Raw genomic sequence first — 20,646 nt, forward strand, 5'->3', positions numbered from 1 at the left:
ATTCTGTAATACATCATAGTACATCCATCCTGCAGTTTGGAAGGACCAGCTAGTATCGGAGAGAGAAGACAGGCACTTTGTTCTTGACCTTTCCTTTTGCTTTCATTTTTTAATTTTTTTTTAATTCTTTTTTTTTTTTAAAGATTTTATTTATTTATTTATTTATTTGACAGAGAGAGAGAGATCACAAGTAGGCAGAGAGGCAGGCAGAGAGAAAGGAGGAAGCAGTCTCCCTGCGGAGAAGAGAGCCCGATGCGGGGCTCAATCCCAGGACCCTGAGACCATGACCTGAGCCGAAGGCAGCGGCTTAATCCACTGAGCCACCCAGGCGCCCCCCTTTTGCTTTTAAAATAGTGACCGGAAAACTGCCCCCAAAACTTTGTCTTCAAGATTAAATTTCCAAAACATAAAATTCAGTGCCAAAAGTAAGTCTGAAAAATATTAAAAAAAAAAAAAATAGAATTCTCCGTACTTTAGGAGAAAAAAAAAATGCCATACCAGTAACCACAGACTACCTGTGGATACTTATGATGTAGCTTTAAAAGTTATTGGTCCAAAGTCTCTAAATACAAATAAGTAAGAATATGTTTGCCTGTGTTCTGGTAAACAGTCTTAAAAAAAAGTTACATAGGCTTCCTTAGACACTAGGAAAGCACTGAGCTTTCTTGATTTAAAAATCAATATACCTCCCAGACAAACCATAAATGACTCTTAATCTCACAAAACAAACTGGGGGTTCCTGGGGGGAGGTGGGATTGGGAGAGGGGGAGCGGGCTATGGACATTGGGGAGGGGAGGCGAACCATAAGAGACTATGGCCTCTGAAAAACAACCTGAGGGTTTTGAAGGGTCAGGGGTGGGAGGTTGGGGCAACCTGAGGGTTTTGAAGGGTCAAGGGTGGGAGGTTGGGGGAACAGGTGGTGGGTAATGGGGAGGGCACGTTTTGCATGGAGCACTGGGTGTTGTGCAAAAAGAATGAATACTGTTACGCTGAAAAAATAAATAAAATGGAAAAAAAAAAAATCAATATACCTCCCAAACAGCCAGATGCATGAACTGACATCCTCTCAAAACCTTATTCTGTCAAAGCTGAGTTTGAAAGGCTGTTGGGTAACCAATCAGATATACCCTGATGGTGAAGCAAAACAAGGTCCGTGACACAAATTAAAAAGGTAGAAGATGAAAAGAAAACCCTACCAGGCAAGAAGAAGTGCAAGCGGAAACCCCAGCCTGTTTGGATGTATTCTTTATTCCGCAAAGCAAAGTGGAAATGAAATGTTTTTTCCCCAGATGCAGGACCACGTTTCTTACCCTTGCGCTAAGAAGAAAGCTGACAGTTGGGGACTGACAAGGCTCAAGGCAAGACAACAAATCTGCAGTGTTCCAGTCCTGAGCATCTCGGGTTCCTTCTCTCCATGGCATACTCTCATTACGCAGTGGTAAAATGTCAGAGATCATCTATGTTTTCAAACTGGTTTTTAAATTTGTTTCAGTTTGAGCTCCTGAAACTGTCCCCCTCTCTAAAGTCATCCTAATTGAAAACAATAAACACTGAAAATGATGCTGGTTACAACTGGTAGGCCAGGCCCCGCACCCACCAGCCCGATTTTAGTCCAGCTTCCTCACTTGAAAATGAGAAAAGATTTGGAGAATTTTAGTGACTTGCTTGAACCTCTTCAGCTAAGCCCAGGACCCAGATCTCTTGCTACAGTCACCAGATTTGCAAATAAAAGTATAAGATGCCCAGTTAAAGCTGAATTTCAGATAAACAACAAATCATTTTTTTAAAGTAAACATATGTGCCAAACATCGTATAGGATATTCTTATACTAAAAACAATTTGTTGTTTATCTGAAATTTAACTTTGACTGGGCATCTTGTATTTTATCTCTCCCTGTTTCCTTTTTTTTTTTTTTAAAAGATTTTATTTATTTATTTGACAGACAGATCACAAGTAGGCAGAGAGGCAGGCAGAGAGAGACGAGAGAGGAGGAAGCAGGCTCCCCGCCTAGCAGAGAGCCCGATGCGGGGCTCGATCCCAGGACCCCGGGATCATGACCTGAGTCGAAGGCAGAGGCTTCAACCCACTGAGCCACCCAGGCGCCCCTCCTTTTTTTTTTTTTTAATTAATTTATTGATGCCACCTCTACACCCAGCATGGGGCCCAAACCCACAATCCCACGGTCAAGAGTTGCTCACTCTTCCAACTGAGCCAGCCAGGCGCCCCTCGGTCCCTGTTCCGTGACTGCCAACCAAGGATGTCATGACTACATCATATTGATTCTACTGGTCCTTCTCCTTAGAAGCTTACTTTGTCACACTTAACATTTTAGGACTTTTATTAGGAAAGTAGTCCCTGAATGGTTTTGTGGACAAGTGACATCAAAAATATTTTACGTCAAGCACTGGGTGTTGTGCAAAAAAATGAATACTGCTATGCTGAAAAAATAAATTAATTAAAGAAAAAAATATTTTACGTCATATATTTATCTTTCTACTGCCTTTTTGTATGGATGTATATGTGTATACTCTTCCAGCAAAAAAAGATTTTTGGTTCAACTCTGTATTTATATTATACAAAATGTACCATACTTGTAAAGTAAAATAAAGAGCTTCAGTATTATGCCTCACTCTGTTCTCTGCAGTGATAATTGCTTTATTGAATAAGGCTCTGTTAACGGTACAGCTTGACATTTAACATTTAACATTTATCCATTTGATTTATAATTATTTTTAGGTGACTGCAAGGAGGCTACAGTTCAAACTAAAAGTAGTCTGAACTGAACTGTCTTTCTTCTTTTCTGAGATTGTCAAGGAAATGCAGTCACTGGCAGGTGAAACTATTTTATCCACCAAATTCGTTTCAAATATACATAAAGCCCTTTCTGCCTCTGTATATTCTGAATATAGCAATATCTAAAGGAGGAAAATGAATACAGTAAATGAAATCATCACATTAAAAATGTGTCTAGATTGCTCATATTTTGGCGATGAGTATCTCATCAAAATTCCCTAGTCAAGCAATGGAGGAACACCTATATGCACCACCTAGTGAGTTGTTAGGAAATATAGAATCCCTCAGGAACATTCATAAAAAGTTCGAATGTATGAAGCAAAAACCATTTGTATTTCTAATCTATCTACTCCTTATGAAGATTTTCAGAAATGTTTCCAAATGTTTCTGTTTCCCATTTGGAAATTCAGCCTATCGGGATGCTTGGCACCTTCAAAGTCTTTGTCACACTCACTTGGAATTTTTACTCACCCTTTCTGCCTCCCTCAACCTTTAGCACTTTTACCAAAACTGAACCTCTGTGTAACAACACAAGAAGTTCATATGTCACTCTATTTGACAGGTTTTGTATAATTAGCCAGGAGTCACCAGATTTCTGCCTCACAACAAACAATATCACGAGAACAATTGTTGGCAGTTCTCTAACCACTGCAGTGCCACCGGCCTCCTGAAGCTGGGGTTAAAAGCTGGCCTCTGGAAATCAATCATGCTCTCGGCACAGAAGAATATTTCAGTGATACGAAAGCTGAAATGGAGACTATAATCTTTTGTGATTACCCTCGAGGCCAAAGCAAACGCAAAAAGGAAAGTCCATGAATTGCTGATAATTTCCTGTGATGACCGATTCCCAGGACATTCTGATATAACTCTTGCTCTGTGAAGAACTGATGGTTCCCCAGAACTGTCGCTTCAAAGACCTGCACCTCTGGATGTCACAATGCTTCTTCAGAAGCTACTCATCCATTAAAGGGGCCAGGCCTGTGAGGCAGCAGCTCTCCCTCTGAAGACAATGGGATGTCTGATTGCACAAGGAGTGATGAGCTATATGCTACAGGCTGTTTTTCCAGAGAGTTCTTTTATGAAGGAATTGATTGAAAATATATCTGTTTTAAACCTTTTTTCTCCTCCTAGAGGTTTAAAGATGGATATATTTCTCTGCTGTTCCTAGTAGCTCTGTAACTATGATTATCTCAGCTTATATAATTTTTAAGGTTTTATTTGTTCTGATACTTGTTTTCTCTGAGAAAAAAAGTTTTCATACATACGTGCATACTGTTAACGTTTATTTAATACTTTGGGGTAGGATATAAAACTACTCATCTCTTTTTGAGTAAGCATCAAATCTACAGTTAGATGTCACTGCTCAGAACACAGGTTAAGCGGGTCCTTCTTATATAACTGGCAACTGAAATTCAGGAAAAAAGGGGGAGGCAGGGTAAATGGAGATCTCTAGCAATCAGAAGTCCAAAGAATTTTTAGAATACATTTCCATTATCAATACATGAAGGATAATTTAATATATTGACTTCTATGAAAGGGTTTAAAATCTTTTTTAATTGTTATGTTAACTACTACTAGTTGAAAGAATAATGTGAGAATAAAGGTTCTATGTTTGGAAGTCAACTGTATTTTATTTTATTTTTAAAAGATTCTATTTATTTATTTGAGGGAGAAAGTACAAACATAAGCAGGGGGAGAGGCAGAGGGAGACAGAAAGGGAGAAGCAGACCCTTTGCTGAGCAGGGAGCCCCGTGCAGGGTTGGATCCCAGGCTCCTGGGATCATGACCTGAGCTGAAAGCAGACGCTTAACTGACTGACCCATCCAGTCGACTATATTCTAAAATATAACAGAAAACACTGTTACATGTTAGTAGTCAATGACAACGTTTCATAAGTGCACAGCTTTCAGGTTCGAAATATCTTTATCGTAACCTAAATATTATTGAAGGTAAACGGGCAAAATGGAATTCAGCCAAACCAGTGTGGTTATTCCCCGCCTTCATTCTATACCCTCTCCCCAGCCCTGCTCCAAATTCAGTTGTAGCCTCTCTTCATTGCTTTTAGACAGCCAGGTAATTCTGCTCTTTAAGCATGCCCTACTACTAACTCATTCAGCTAACTTAGAGTACCTGCTTGGTAGCGGGCAGAACTACTTTAAACAGTATAAATGTCTTAAAGTCAAAAACCAGGTCTTAGCCATGCATCTATCCTTAGCCTCTACCTGAATTAGGATTGCTGGAACGCACAAAACCAGCCCCAGTGATAAATATAACTTGGTTTATTTAAGGTGATTGGCTAGGAAGATGAGATAAAGGGAATAGATATATTAATAAGAATATTAATTTTATTTATAAAAAAATCAAGCTTTGCTATTTTAAGTGTACTTTCTTAAACCTGATCTCATTCGGTAGTCACAGAAATTGTGAATTGTTCAAGACAACAGTATGGTGATAGGCTGGCATGCCTGGTGGCTCAGTCCAGAGAGCATGAGACTCTTCATACTGGGTTGTGAGTTCTAGCCCCACACTGAGTGGAGACGACTTCAAAATAAAATCTTTAAAGAAATAATATGGTGACATGTTTTATAGTTATGATTTTTTTCACAGAACTCGCACTACATTTCAGAAGTTTTCTAAATATTCAGTCATATCCTCAATCCTCCATAAACAAAATAAGCCCAAATTTTCATGATATAATGATAGGGATTATGAACATACTATTAACTCTAGTTGTAAAATGAGGAAAAGTAGAACTAAATGACTTTCTCAAGATCAAAGAAAATGAATGTGGATACCGGTGTCATGGGTCCCAGTCCAATGCCCTTTCCCTTCCCAATGCAGTAGATCACTCTCCCTTCTCCCCAACTCCATTCTGACTCCTGCTTCTCTAGGGGGCATGAAGCAGAGTCAAGACCATGTAGGACTGTTAGAGGCTTACTTTGGAACAATGCAAGCAGAATTACCTCTCTGAGATCAGAAAGAATGTTCCAAGTGGCTTTGGGGAGAAGGTGGGATATGACAGAAGAATGAGAGACTAAGTAAATGCCACCACCTTTTTAGAAGCTAAGTACTTCAAAAGGTGAAAATTAAGTATATACCCTGTGATAGTGGCTATTACTAATAATTTCAGCATCTAATAGCTTCAGCTCATTTTTGGGAAATGAAGGTTTTGGGGGTTGATACTATTACAACAGAGAATCAATTTACATATTGTGGATGTTTGGTGTCTACATAAAAAAAATCAACTAAATTAGACCCAGAAACATATTTTTAATTATTGGAAACTTTATGTACACCTAAAACTATTGTAAATCATAAACCTGTGAAAGAGATCAGCTATCTTTTCTACAACACTCAGATCTTTATTTGGTTGCAGAAACTGCTCACAATAAGAAAAAAGGATGAGACTGACAAGACAATTCTATCTTCTGAATAGAATACACTGCAGGGATGCCCAGCTGGCTCAAATGATACATTATGCAACTCTTGATCTTGGGGTGATGGGTTCAAACCCCATGTTAGGTATACAGATTACTTAAAAATAAAATCTTAAAAAAATGAATTAGAAAAATAAATAGAACATACTGCAAAGGAGACTTTTTCAATCTGACTTTAGGTCCCACAAGGATTTATTGGGTATTTAAAAAAATATGTACTACTTGAATAACCTGTTAGAAATTACACATTTCAATTCAAGATATGTCAGGATGGAGACTGCTCTTGCTTGCCTGATACTTAGCTTTTTTTCCTTTTCAATGGCAGAGCTGTTTACTGGAAGAAGTGTGAAGACTGGATTATATTCTTCAATCTTCCATTTTGCAAAAAGGGTGCAACAACGACACATTAGCCTCTTTTCATATGTGGGTATGTTAAAAGGATTAATTGTAGAATATCTTTAAAATATGCTAAAACCTTCTGATACTAGAATTCCATGAAAATAAGGTGTTTTTCGTATAATTTAAGTTTTCCCCATCCTATTTTAAGCATCAGAACATAAAAAGGAAGGTATAAAAATCAAATTGACAGCTAAATCTGTGAAAAAAGTCTTTTTCCAAGATTCCTGTGTGGTTCCACAAAGATGTTGAAATTTCACAGATTGCTCAATAGCACTCCAATTCTTCTTTAGCACCCTCAATGACAATTCTAAAAGTAAAGGGATTGGAAGATTCCAAAACATGTTTTTCCTTCCCCAAAAGAGATTTGAAACCTAATTCTGAATATAAGAACCTACGGGGGGCGGAGGGAAGCACACAGTCTGTGCTATTGGCTGGATTCCCAAATTTTTGATAAAAGTTTTTCAGAAAACAGCACCATCAATTAATGTTTATAGATCGATCAATTTAGAAATAACTTTTTGGGCTGTAGGAATGTTTTGCACAATAATATTTTGCTAATTCTTATATTTATGAAGCTCCCTTACTTGACCACTCGCACATGAAGAATTGGTCACTGAGAGAAACTAAGAACAAGGTTGTTGTTGATTTCTTCTTTGAATTAACTGGTAAGAACAAGGTAAATTATTTTAAGAAGATGGCCTGACATAGACACTCTTTCCAAGTTGACTCTGCTCTTGAAAAATGCTGACCTGGGACAGTGCCAAGACTGAAGACCTGTCTCGCCAGAAAATCTCATGTGCCCTCCAAGTACACATAATCCTTGAAACTCTAGCACTGAAGATGAGGCTCCAGAGCCATGCGAGGTTGAGACTGGGATAATGACATGCTGAGAGGACAGAGCATGGGGGGACTACAGATGCCTCTTTTCACAGGCTTCTCAAACCTTTTGTTCCTTTACTGCATAAGGGCCCATCAAAGTCTTAATCTATGTTTCTTGGCAGCTTAATCAACTAAACTGACAATTGATTATGAACAGTATTCTCTATTATATTATGGTGAATTACACAAGAGGTAGTAGTAATGTTAGATAGTGAGCAGATTCTGTCTTATTCTTTATAACCCCTTTCTTAGCACAATGACTGGCATGTGAAGACATTCAGTAAGAGGTTGTGAATGAATGCCTTTTCCTAGATGTCATGCACAAATAATTTATTTAGGGAGAGAGAAGGTGTATGACCATACTTTATATAAATACACACACACACACATACACACATACATACCATATAAATAATACCCACATATTTTAAAGGGATTTCAACAGTACGTAGAGAAAAGGAGATCTGAACACAAAGTCTGTAATAGGCAAAACTTGAGACTTTTCAATAAGGCAAAGGACATGACAAATTTTAAAAAGATATGTTTGTAGTTTGAAGAGAAGACGGAGACAATAGTACAGATGGTCATTATACAGTTTTTTTTTTTCCTCTTCCAGGTCATGTTTACATAATTTTTCTCTGTCATATTGAATAGGGGTGAAAAAATTTCTGGGCAGGAATCTATGCTTAAATATTTGTACAAAAATCTTCATTAGTTTTGTACTGCATTTCAAAGATGGATTCCTATACATTTTTTTTTTTTTCTAATGACCTAGGCGGTTGCTGTTGACTTTTTAAAATCGGGCTATGGACATTGGGGAGGGGAGGCGAACCATAAGAGACTATGGACTCTGAAAAACAACCTGAGGGTTTTGAAGGGTCAGGGGTGGGAGGTTGGAGCAACCTGAGGGTTTTGAAGGGTCAGGGGTGGGAGGTTGGGGGAACAGGTGGTGGGTAATGGGGAGGGCACGTTTTGCATGGAGCACTGGGTGTTGTGCAAAAAGAATGAATACTGTTACACTGAAAAAATAAATAAAATGAAAAAAAAAATAAAATCCAATAACAGACAATCATCTCCAAAGAAATTTTAGTAACCGTGGAAAATTTCAACTTGGCATATTTTAATATACATTTATTTAGGACATATAGAAGAAAAAGATCCTTCAATATATCTTAAGCATATCATGAAAATAAAAATTCAACCCTATCCTCTTTTTTATTTTATTTTTATTTATTTTATTTTATCTCTATTTTACTTTTTTTTTCTTTTGGATTAATGTATCATTTCAAGTAGCTGGACATATTAATATCCTAAGAAACAAGGAATATATAACTTCTTAATGACAGCAAATCATTACAAGAGTAAAAAAGAAGCCTCGAATGCAAAAATTCACAATTAGGTGCATTAGCAGAGGTAAAGTATTTTATTTAAATCAAATTAAAGAAAAAATCAAGTAAAAGGGAAGTATGTATCCAAATGTTTAAATAAAGACTTCATTAGGTAGCAAAGGTATTAAAGACAGATTAAAAAGTTAAACGTTTTGGTTCACTTCAGGTTTCCTTACGTGACATCTCATGAGACACATGGTATGAGTTAATAGTGAATTAAATATGATTTTGTTTCTCAATTTCTTTATTTTGTACCTCCTTAATAAATATATTATAATTATATTATTATTTTTGGTACAAGAAACATTTTAAATATTCATTGAAATTGTCAAACTATGAATAATCCAGAATCTCAAAGAGTTTAGAATGAAAAATGGTAGACATACAGATCATTTCACAGATTGTCACAGATGATTCAGAGTCATATAGTGATTTCGGTTTTTATACTCAGAAATAATCTTTATTCTGTTCCACATATTTGTTCATGTGTCAGGAAAAATTAATTTCAAGGGACGTAGTAAAAATCAGATTATTTTTCGCAGAACTAAGATTGCTGAGCCTCTTACAATAAAGCAGCAGTGACCTCTATTGTGCCCGGAGCAGTTGCAAAAACAAGGCAGGACTCAGGAAGACATCTGAAATAGTAAGCATGGGAAGTACCTGCCGATTAGCAGAGAAATTGATAGGTGACTGTGGTCTCAAGGTGACTCTGGATCATATCTATAGCTCCAGAGGGTCACGCAAATACATCTGTGCATGTTCCCCATATGTGGCTGTTAAAAAGAAACTTGACCTACTTATTGTCACATACAATATATAGGTTGGATAACGGTCTTAGTCTGTTCGGGCTGCTGTTAATGAAATACCATAGACTGGGTGGCTTCAACAGCAGGCATAGATTTGATCACGATTGTGGCAGCTGAGATCTGCATCCCAGTATCATCAGATTCTGGTGAGAGCTCTCTTCCTGGCTTGCAGATGGCTGCATTCTTGCTATATCTGCACATGATGGAGACACAGAAAGCTCTCTGTGGTCTCTCCTTCTAAGTGCACTAATCCCATTAGGAGGGCCTCACCCTCATGACCTCATCTAACCCTAAATACCTCTCAAAGACCCCATCTCTGAAAACTATCTGCAGGTGTTAGGGCTCTAAAATATGAATCTGGGAAAGAGGACACAAATATTTGGTCCATAACAGTATGTATGTAGATATATCTTCTAAAGGGACTTACTTTATTTTATTTTTAAAGATTTTATTTAATCATTAGAGAGAGCGAGCGCAAGTAGGGGGAGCACAGGCAGCGGGAGAAGTAGAAGCAGACTCCCCTCTGAGTAGAGAGCCAGATGCGGGACTTGATTTCCGGACGCTAAGCTCATGACCTGAGCCAAAGGCAGACACTTAACCGACTGAGCCACCCAGGCACACATGGCCTTATTTTATCATACTAAGCTGATGCTATCCACCCTGCTAAGTATGAAATTTATTTCAATTCTGAAGCTGTCTCTTCTGACAGTTAACTAAGCACCAAGTACTACCCTGGTTGTTAAACACCAAATATTAAATACCAAGTATTACATGCATTGAATGAAGATAAAGATTGGAACCATAGTAAAGGATATGAGAAATTCTATTCTAATAGTAGAAACAAATGTGTATAACCTGGTACCTACCAAAACATTAGGTACAGTAATTAAAGGATGACTATGAGGCATTTGGTGAATTTAAATAAAGTGAAAAATAAAATGGTGAAAATAGCTCTTCTGGGTTACCAAAAAATCATTCTTTCTGGCCTTTCCTTAACACTATAAAGTTCAGTTACTATTTTCACTTTGCCTATATTTCTTGGGTTTTGTTATCTTGCCTTTTCCAGTCTTTTATTCAATTTCTTTTAAGTTTCTTGGGCACTAGAGTATTTTTGTTTGTTTATTTTGTTTATCCTCTTCCTCATACCCAGTACTCTTCAGTGCATATATTTTCACTAAAATCCAGGAATGAGTAACTTTCCCTACTTTAAACTAACTGCACTTAAGAATAGGACCGAAGATAAGAAATGTAAATGTAAATGCAAAGCTTCCACACCATCCACACAGAGAAAGCCAGAACTATAGCTGCAGAAAAGGTTGTAAATAAGTATTGCCCACGGGTAAAAAAAAAGATGACTGTTCTCAGGAAAATAAAAAAAAGTAAACACCTGGGCTTATCGCCTTGTGCTTAGAAGCTCAGAAATGTTGGTATTTCCTTTGCTGGGTGGCAGAGCATGTACACTGAAAACAAAAAGCTGGGGCCCTTTCCTCCCTCCATTTCTCCTTCCCATCAGAAAGGTTTTATTGAGGTCCTGGGCCACCAGGCATAGGAAGACAAACAAGCTATAGGCCCTGCTCTCCAGGATCTGGCATTCTAGCGAATACAGTAATCAAGTCACGGGATCATGGTGTGACAACTGCCATCACAGAGGTCATCTGGGAGTACTTTGGAAATACAGAGGCCTGGTGCTTGATTCAGACTTGAAGGTCACAGAAAACTTTATGTGCGGGAGGTGATACCTAAGTTGGGCTCTGAACAGCAAAGAGTTGAAGGTGGGCGGCCTCGGTGGGAATGAGGGAGCCTTAGTGGGTAGTCAGGTGAAGAAGCCCTATTAGGCTGTAGATACAAAAGTTGAGATCTTTAAAAACTTAGGTTTTGGTTTGCAGAGTCTTTTACCTGTAATTGTCTCAAAACAGCCCCTTGGTAAGATAAAACTGCTGGAGGGCAGAGTTCACATCACCGTTCTCCAGATACCCATCTTTGACCTAGAGCCCACCATAAATTTTCAGTGACCCAAACTCCATCTTTCCTAAACTCCAGACGTCCCTCTTTGGAAGTCTGCTTGGACAGTGTCTTGAATTATATGCTTATGGTTCACATATAATCAGTGAGAGATATCAGTTGTGGAGTAGAAGGCAAGACAGCCACTGAAGGAAGAATGTGAAGCTTATCTCGTCATTGTGTACAATTTAGTATAGAACAAGCACGTATTCTATTTCGGAATAGGACAGAATCCCATTTCGGTCTTGCTATAATTCTCATGTAACATTATCATACTCCACTACAAAAACAGGGGGAAACTGTTACTCTATAGGTACTTAAAAAATCCACTTAAAACAAAACCTCAAAATTCCCAAACTGTCGGATATCGTATTGGAATACAGTGTTTCTGGTCTTCTGATAATAATTATGAATTAAAATACTTCTTATTTCTTATATTTGCTAATATTATCCTTGGTTAAAAGTAAAGTGATTATAATGGTATTCACCTTGCTTTTCAAAGAATAAGTGGACTCTTGAATAGAGAATACCTTTAAAATTTGCTAACAAGAAATTATAACTTTTTAAAATATATTCTGCCGCAAAGATACTGTTTGTAGAGGTCCATTTTGCATATTCAAAAAATTCTTTCCTCTTTCTACTTAACGATTCTGCTGAAAATTGCCTACCATGCTTCCAGAAAAGAACACGAAATATTTCTCATTGAGCTTTGTTCATACTGAGTGATGTGGTAGGTAACATGGACCAAAAGAACCAAAGGCATGGATGACCCAGAACACGAGTTTGGAAGTTAGGAAATTTTTTTTTTTTAAGATTTTATTTTTAAGTAATCTCTACCTAATGGGAGAGGGCTCAAACTTACAAATCTGAGATCAAGAGTGGATGCTCAACTGCCTGAGTCAGCCACGTGCCCCTTAAGGTAGGAGATTGTAACTCAAGTCTCAGTTCTTTCTTTACTAACTCTCTCTCCTCCTCTAGACAGTAGAAATGACATGGTCTACTAAAATGTGCTAAGACTTGTGTTCTTTATGGGATATATAACATCAAAAATCTATAATGATCTAGTATAATTATTATTAGTTAATTATTTTTAGTTATATAAAAATGTTTTTCTAGAAAAATGTGGACAATAACTTTTATGAAATTGTCCTAGGAAATCTACTAGATGAGTTAGACACTGGGATAGAAAAGTCTATAGGAAAAGGTTTAGAGTAATCCAAATGGTTACTCAGTGCAAAATCATAGGTAACCCAATGATCCTAAAAATTCATTTATTTACCAGATGATAGAGGGTCCTACTTGCAATGATTTAATTTTTTGTATACTACGAGATGTGTTCTTCCTCCACCAAATGGCTTGGATATAATATAATCTAATGTAATATAGAGAGTAAAATGATTATTTCATGTAGTTCTTTGCTATATTCTTCTCCTTAACCAAGAGTATTTTCATGTGAAAATTACAAGTTTACTTTCTTCCAAGAAGGAAAAAAATTAATTTTTATTAGAATTATTCTTTGGGTTTTCTCAAATATTTCATATAGTTGCTATAAACAAACAAAAAGGCCAGTTAGTGTATCTATCAGCTATACAACATTAGCAAACCATTATGAAACTGTATTTTTACCTAAAAAAAATTATGAAGACACTCTTTCCATTTCTTAAATCTCTTACAAACAGATATATATATATATGTGTGTGTGTGTATATATATATATACACATATACATAAGACATCTTGATAGTTGAAAAAAGTAACTTAGAAAAAAAAGAAAAAAGTAATTTAGAGAATAGTGCGGATCATCCTATCGAAGCTTAAAAAGACAACAGTGATCAGGTTCCTGTTAAGTATGCACATAATATACTTCTAGAAGGGGGAAAGAGGGATGGATATGGGGTACTTTCCTCTAATGAAGGGAATAAACATGTACACAGGGGCTAGGTAATGGTGACTCACACATTTTGCTTTGAATGTTAATGTTTTATTCGAATCTTTGAAATAAGTATCCATGTATTATTATTTGTGTTAAAAACAACGAACTGCAGTAGGAGCCATTCATGCCTCCCCACATCATCAGTGCTGCTTCCTGACAGTGGCTGGACCCCGGCTGTGGCTAAAAATGCTGTCTCCCAAATACACATTCATCAAAACACAAACACCTAGTAAGTGTTTGAAAACGAATAGCTTAATTCAGTTATGTTTGGAATGTATCACCCACATTTTGGTAGAGGATAAAACAGGCACACTTGAGTTCAAGTTCTCTGAAATGGCACGATGAGTTTTGGGTGGTCACGCCTGATGGATTCACGTGATCAGGGCGGGCATGACTTCTCTCACTGAGCTGCTCCGCTGCTCTAGAAACTGCGCTCACCTGTTTATGCCTTTCTTTCTTTCTTTTTCCTTTTTTTCTTTTTTCTGTTTGACTTGTCTTTGAAAAACCCAGAAAAGACAAAGACATTCAACTGCTTATTCGTTAAGTCAAAGTCAGGGCTCCTTAAAAAGTTGGCTGACCCCCTACCCCCTAATTACCTTGCAACACTAAGCCCTGACAGAAGGCCTGTCAGCAGATTCTATTTACAGCCTTGAGGAAAAATCCTCTTTCTGTTTCACTTCGTACAGAAGATAAGTTTGCAAAAGGGAACATTTGGCAGTGCTTCAGAAGCCCACTGTCTGGTGGTGTGGATAATGCAATTCTTTTGTTTGATGACGGCAGCTTCTATAATGCTGTATCACTCCTGTAGACCACTATGCCCCAACCGACTGCATTTATTGACTAAGCAAATAACTCTTACAATTACCTGAGCTGTTTAACCGTTTCTCTTCCTACAAGCTTAGCACTTGGTTGTGGGCTGATTTTATGCTGAATTCTATTGGTGAAAAGTGTCATGCTCCACCTGGCATGCCTCCAAGATGTCTTTCAGCTGACCCGAACGAAGAACATTGGCAATTATAGGTGAGGCACTAATATTAATTGTACATTTTCAAGGGAATGCCAAAATATCGAAATATCGCACAATTGATACATAGATGTAAAATGAGCTGTTGTTTTTTTTTTAAAACAATAGAGTCACATTCGCATAACCCACAATACCTTCCCAATAAAAATTCTGTTTGTATAAGACCTAAAATACGTCCCAAATAAAAGTGTATCCGGGTAGTTAAAGCATATTCTTTCTTTCTTTTTTTTTTTTTTCCAGAAGTAGGGGGAAAAAAAAAAAAATCAGTGTGGTTTGCTATCTCTAAATTGAGCGTTTGAACAGCACCCCAGATATAATATGAGTTCTCAAGCCACTGAAGTCTACAAAATTGCTCAAAGACAAAGGTGAAAAGTCACTTGGGGAAATATTTGTAAAATAAATATGCTGGCTCTTGTTTGGACCAACTCCCATGGGAGAATTGTCTTCCATAATACAGCTGATCGGCGTAACCAAAATAAGGTCTAAAATTACACACTTTGGAAACAGGCTATGTCTACTTCCTATTCACAACTGTAATGAAAGGGATTGGGGAGGACACAAATAAAAGAAAAGTGCATTTACTCACTGTGTTAAAATTTGGAAAGAGCCCAACAGCAGAACTACTGTCCACTGGAAAAGACATAAATGGTTTGATATCCAGTGAAGGCTGCATCATCAGGGTAGGTGTGCGCACGAGAGCAGGAAGTGGAGTAGTGTGGCATGTACTGCCTGCCAAGGACAAAACAAAAAGGAATTCAATCTTTTGCTCATATCCATCTCCCTCCCCAACCTACCCTGCAAAAAATAGGACTGCTGAGTTGCAAAAACAGGACCTGAGAGCGAGGGAGTTATGCTGAAAGTAAGCCAAAAACACTGAAGGAGAAAATTCGGTTAAAAAGGGTCTTCTTGCTCATGATGTAAGATAGTGATGCAGAATACTTCCCGATGGCAAATCGGCTGCTCAGACCCAGCAGGGGTACGTAGTACTCGGATCCTGCTGGCAGGTGGGGCAGAATGAGATCATCCTGTTGTTCAACCATTGTCTCTGACTGGCCAAAAATGTAGGAGAGTCCAGGGGAGGGGCCTCTTGCAGCCAGATGCTCTTTACTATTCAGAGTTATTGAATGGCTGGTAGGCATGTTTTATGCAAATCAGAGATAATTATAGAGTTTTTATAAGGGGAAAAAACCTTGGACTCACAGTCACTGCCTGCTCCCAAGAAAATTATGACTCAAACAATTTTATCTCTAAAAAAAAAAAAAAAAAAAAAAAAAAAACCCACCAAACTGAAAGTTGCCCTTACTTTGCAGGAAATAAGTAGTCTAGACATTGGGTAGCTGGAGTAGCTTGAAGGAGTGATTACTGCTAAAGGGAGTGATTACTACCCAGGTGGGGCAGGGTACTGGGGGACAGGGAGAAGTTAGGACAGAAACTCAAATATTTGTCTCCAGCTTGAATTCTAATGAAATTTGTATTAGGGTAACAATTACCCCTTTTTAACAATTATATTAGCTGTCATCTCTTTAGGAATCTGGGCTAACCCATGTATGGGAGATTGAAAGCACTCCTCCCTGGCAGCAAGCATTCTTCTTCTGAAGCCTCTGTCTACTGCAAGTAAGTAGTTGCTGGTACAGGTGGCCCTCTGGGAGACAGGCTCTCGTGTGCCCCCCTCTTTTTAAAAAATGTAATAACTTTACTGAGATATAATTCACATACCAGACAATTCTACCACTTAAAGTGTACAATTCCATGGTTTTTAGCATATCCACAGAGTTGTGCACATGACCACAATCAATTTAGAGCATTTTCACAATCCCTAAAAGAAATTCCATGCCCATTAGCAGTCATTTCCTATTTCCTCTCAACACCCCCAGCTTCTGGCAACCGCTTATCTACTTTATTTCTGGGTTTGTCTATAATGGACATTTCATTTTTTTTAAGTTGTTTTTAAAGATTTTATTTATTTACTTGAGAGAAAGCATGTGTCTGTGCACGAGCAGGGGGTAGGGGCTGAGGGGGGAGGGAGAGGGAGAAAGGAAATCTGAAGCAGATTCTGGGCTAGGTGTGGAGCCTGACATAGGGCTCTATCTCACTACCATGAGATCATGACCTGAGCTGAAACCAGGAGTTGGCCGCTCCACCGAATGAGTGACCAAGTGCCCCTATTATGGAAATTTCATTTAAATGAAGTCAAAGAGGGACACCTGGGTGGCTCAGTCAGTTAAACATCTGCCTTTGGTCCAGGTCAAGATCCCAGGGTCCTGGGACCGAACCCCACATCGGGCTCCCTGCTCAGTGAGGAGTCTGCTTCTCCCACTCCCTCTGCCTCCCACTCTGCCTACTTGTGCTCTCTCTGGCAAATAAATAAATAAAATCCTTAAAATAAATAAATAAATAAATGAAGTCAAACAATATGGGTTCTTTCGTGACAGGCTTCGTTCACTTGGCATAAAGCTTTCAAGGCTCATCCATGTTATAGCATGTATGAGAATTTCATTCCTTTTTAAGGCTGAATAATATTCCATTGTAGATGTAAACACTTTTCCTTACATTCTTCATTCAGTTGATGGGCATTTGGGTTGTTACCATGCTGGTGTTATTTTGGATAATGCTGTTATGAACATTTGCCTATAAATTTTTGTGTGGAGATATAGTTTCAGTTCCCTTTGGGATACACCCAAGAGTAGAAGTGGGAACTGTTTGGTTGTATGGTAATCATATAGTTTAACCTTTCGAGAATTTTCAGACTGTTTTACAAAATGGCTGAAACATTTTATAGTACCAAGCAGTGTATGAGGGTTCCAATTTTTCCCAGCATGTCTATATAGGACCACAAATAATTATATGCCGAAAATCTCCTATTGGCTTCAAGGAGAAATAAACAGTATGGGAAAATGGTCCAACTATTAAAATTTCCTCCACTGTTCTCACACAGTGTTCCAGAATAATTAAAATTTCTCTTTCGATGATATATTTTTTGATAATGGATTTCCTTAATAAACTGCATTATATTTCAAATCATTCCAGAACATTATTAGTAATAGTGTTTAATGGACTCTCATGCCTCATTTACATTGATCCTCAAAACAGGAAAAAAGAAAAAGGCATCTAAAACATTTATCTGTAATGGCAAGTCTTTAGGTCAGCCCCATCCATCCATTAGGGAATATGGAGGAGGACTCAGCAAAAATAGAATCAGCTGAAAGTATAGATCAAACAGTAATGTTTTTTTTCTGATGCCAGAGTAAATACTCTGAGCTCAGCCTGGCATTCACATAACCACCCTGTATTTAATTACACATTTTTCTTCTAATTAGGTAATGTTACATTCATTGCTAACTTCAGAGCTTGGAGATCCAAGATTTTACATTACGTCAGTATTTCAATGTTGCAGAAGCACTTATTAAAATCTTTATTTTAAAAGCTTTCCTGTGAAATCTTAGCTAAATTGAAAAAAAGATATTTTAAACCGATGGCCTTTTACAACTCACAACTACTATAATTGTCAGAAGTCTAAAGTCCAAAAAGTATACAAAATTATTCTACTTAAAAGCAGCCTGATGGACAAATTCTTTTGCCATCATGGGTCTCCCCCGACCAAAAGCAAAATTCTTTCTTTAAGCCCACCATAGGACAAGGTACTGGAGCACCTGGCAAGACTCATTTTGTACTAACGAACTCAAATCAAACATACTGCAACATGGAACTTGACAAACAGATTGCTCCATCAACAAAGGTCAGAATGCACAAAGATCCCCTTTACCCAATCAAATATCTATGCTAATAGAGACAAGGCTTGAGAACTACTTAGCTGCCACCATTCATTAGCATAAAAACTTAGCAGCTGTTTACCATTCATTAGCATTTTAATGACAGACAATTTGCCATGTTAAACACAGATTGTTTTAAAGTACTAGTAGATCTCCTGAATAAATATAAACTGCTTTCATCAATTTCCCTCACCTCAACCTTGCTGTTTCACTTTTTTTTTCCCATTTTATTTATTTTTTCAGCGTAACAGTATTCATTCTTTTTGCACAACACCCAGTGCTCCATGCAAAACGTGCCCTCCCCATTACCCACCACCTGTTCCCCCAACCTCCCACCCCTGACCCTTCAAAACCCTCAGGTTGCCCCAACATCCCACCCCTGACCCTTCAAAACCCTCAGGTTGTTTTTCAGAGTCCATAGTCTCTTATGGTTCGCCTCCCCTCCCCAATGTCCATAGCCCGCTCCCCCTCTCCCAATCCCACCTCCCCCCAGCAACCCCCAGTTTGTTTTGTGAGATTAAGAGTCATTTATGGTTTGTCTCCCTCCGAAGGGGCACGTGTACCCGAATGTTTATAGCAGCAATGTCTACAATAGCCAGACTATGGAAAGAACCTAGATGTCAATCAACAGATGAATGGATAAAGAAGATGTGGTATATATACACAATGGAATACTATGCAGCCATCAAAAGAAATGAAATCTTGCCATTTGCGACGACGTGGATGGAACTAGAGCGTATCATGCTTAGTGAAATAAGTCAATCGGAGAAAGACAACTATCATATGATCCCCCTGATATGAGGACATGGAGAAGCAACATGGGGGGGTAGGGGGATAGGAGAAGAATAAATGAAACAAGCTGTTTCACTTTTAAAACCTGCTTTTTCATGTCACTTCACCCAGACTCATTGCTTCAAAGGAAGTTTGTGCAAATGAGACATGAATGGTGATAAAGTGCTCCCCCCCCCACCCCAAATTAGGTTAAGCTTTAATGCCTCTGTCGCCTTATTTCAGATTTTGCTGCTACTCCTGCTGCTGGGAAACATTTCTCCTCACCTTGGGATGCCCAAAAGTTGGTAGGAAGTACAAGCAGAAATTTGTCCAGAATACATTGTACCCTGCAAGAAAATGCTTAGTATCTTTAAAACTAAACTTGCTGAGAGAAAAGAAAGAGTTGAAAATATAATGAGCATAAAAGCATGATACAATGTATCTTTTACATTGCTATACTCGTGGGACAGGACCAGCCTTGGTCTTTGTATGAACTATTCGGCAACATTATGTAAGACATCTCCTATATGTAGTTCTATTTCAAAGCAAAGGATACAATCTTGTATATATCCTAACGAATCAAGTCATAATAGAGCTCCCTTACTTGATAATCAAGATTTTTAATAATTTTAAAGATTTATTTATTCAAAGACAGAGAGAAAGTAGGTGTTGGGAGAAGAGAGGGAGAGAGAGAATCTCGAGCAGACTTTCTGCTGAGCGTGGAGCCGGAACTTGGGGTTCGATCCCAGGACCCTGAGATCATAACCTGAGCCAAAATCATGAGTGGGATGCTCAGCTGACTGAGCCAGATGTTTATACCATTTGCTGTATATATAGATCAAACTCCCTGACCTAACATGAAATACACACGAACAGGCATGCCTACCCCAAAGATCTAGCAGTCACCACTGTCACATGGAAATTGCACATGTTCATATACTTTCCCATAAGAATGTAATTAACCCTCTCCCCAAATTTCATTTTCATTGTAAAATCCAAGTTGTGTTTATCTGTAACTATGAAACTAATGAGAGAGACAGCTCACCACTATGATCATAAAACTATTATTCAGCCAACTGCCTCTGTAACATAATAGGTGCTTTATTATGTCAATGGATTATGTTGTATTCCATCACAATAAAACCCCATTTGAGGGCTTGGTGAGACGTGAAATTGTTGCCTTAGTCTTTGACCTTTAGAGATATAATCTTGAAGATTTAGGTGATAGCTCTGAGGTTTCCTAGTGGCTCTTCTCTATGTATCATAACATGAGAAGACAAAACACCTCAGTGTTAGAAGGAGGAAATGCCAATGTCATAGAAAAAATATATGGAGAAGCATTTATAGAATGAGATCATACCTATGCTATATCTGAGAGAAATGGTTTTTTCCTTATGCCAGTATTATGTATGTCTGCCCTAGTGTGTACTGAAATAAAAAGCTTA

The 20,646-nt window shown here is 38.0% G+C and overlaps 1 protein-coding gene across 12 annotated transcripts in view; it reads right to left on the reverse strand.

Annotated features, from left to right (window-relative positions):
* The window catches only part of ZNF385B (zinc finger protein 385B), a 398,195-nt gene that overhangs the window by 72,279 nt on the left and 305,270 nt on the right, over positions 1 to 20,646 (reverse strand). For 9 of the 12 annotated variants that reach the window (XM_046019665.1, XM_046019668.1, XM_046019664.1 and 6 more), the window contains one exon: positions 15,247 to 15,389. The exons of 1 other annotated variant lie outside the window; for it this stretch is intronic. In XM_046019665.1, the coding sequence (XP_045875621.1) occupies positions 15,247 to 15,389 (143 nt within the window). Of the gene's footprint in view, positions 1 to 15,246; positions 15,390 to 15,493; positions 15,515 to 19,486; positions 19,542 to 20,646 lie in introns of those variants that run through there. 2 more of the 12 variants (XM_046019675.1, XM_046019676.1) reach the window with 2 other exon arrangements.

The sequence above is a fragment of the Meles meles genome, chromosome 9, assembly GCF_922984935.1.
Source record: "Meles meles chromosome 9, mMelMel3.1 paternal haplotype, whole genome shotgun sequence".
Classification (NCBI taxonomy): domain Eukaryota; kingdom Metazoa; phylum Chordata; class Mammalia; order Carnivora; family Mustelidae; genus Meles; species Meles meles.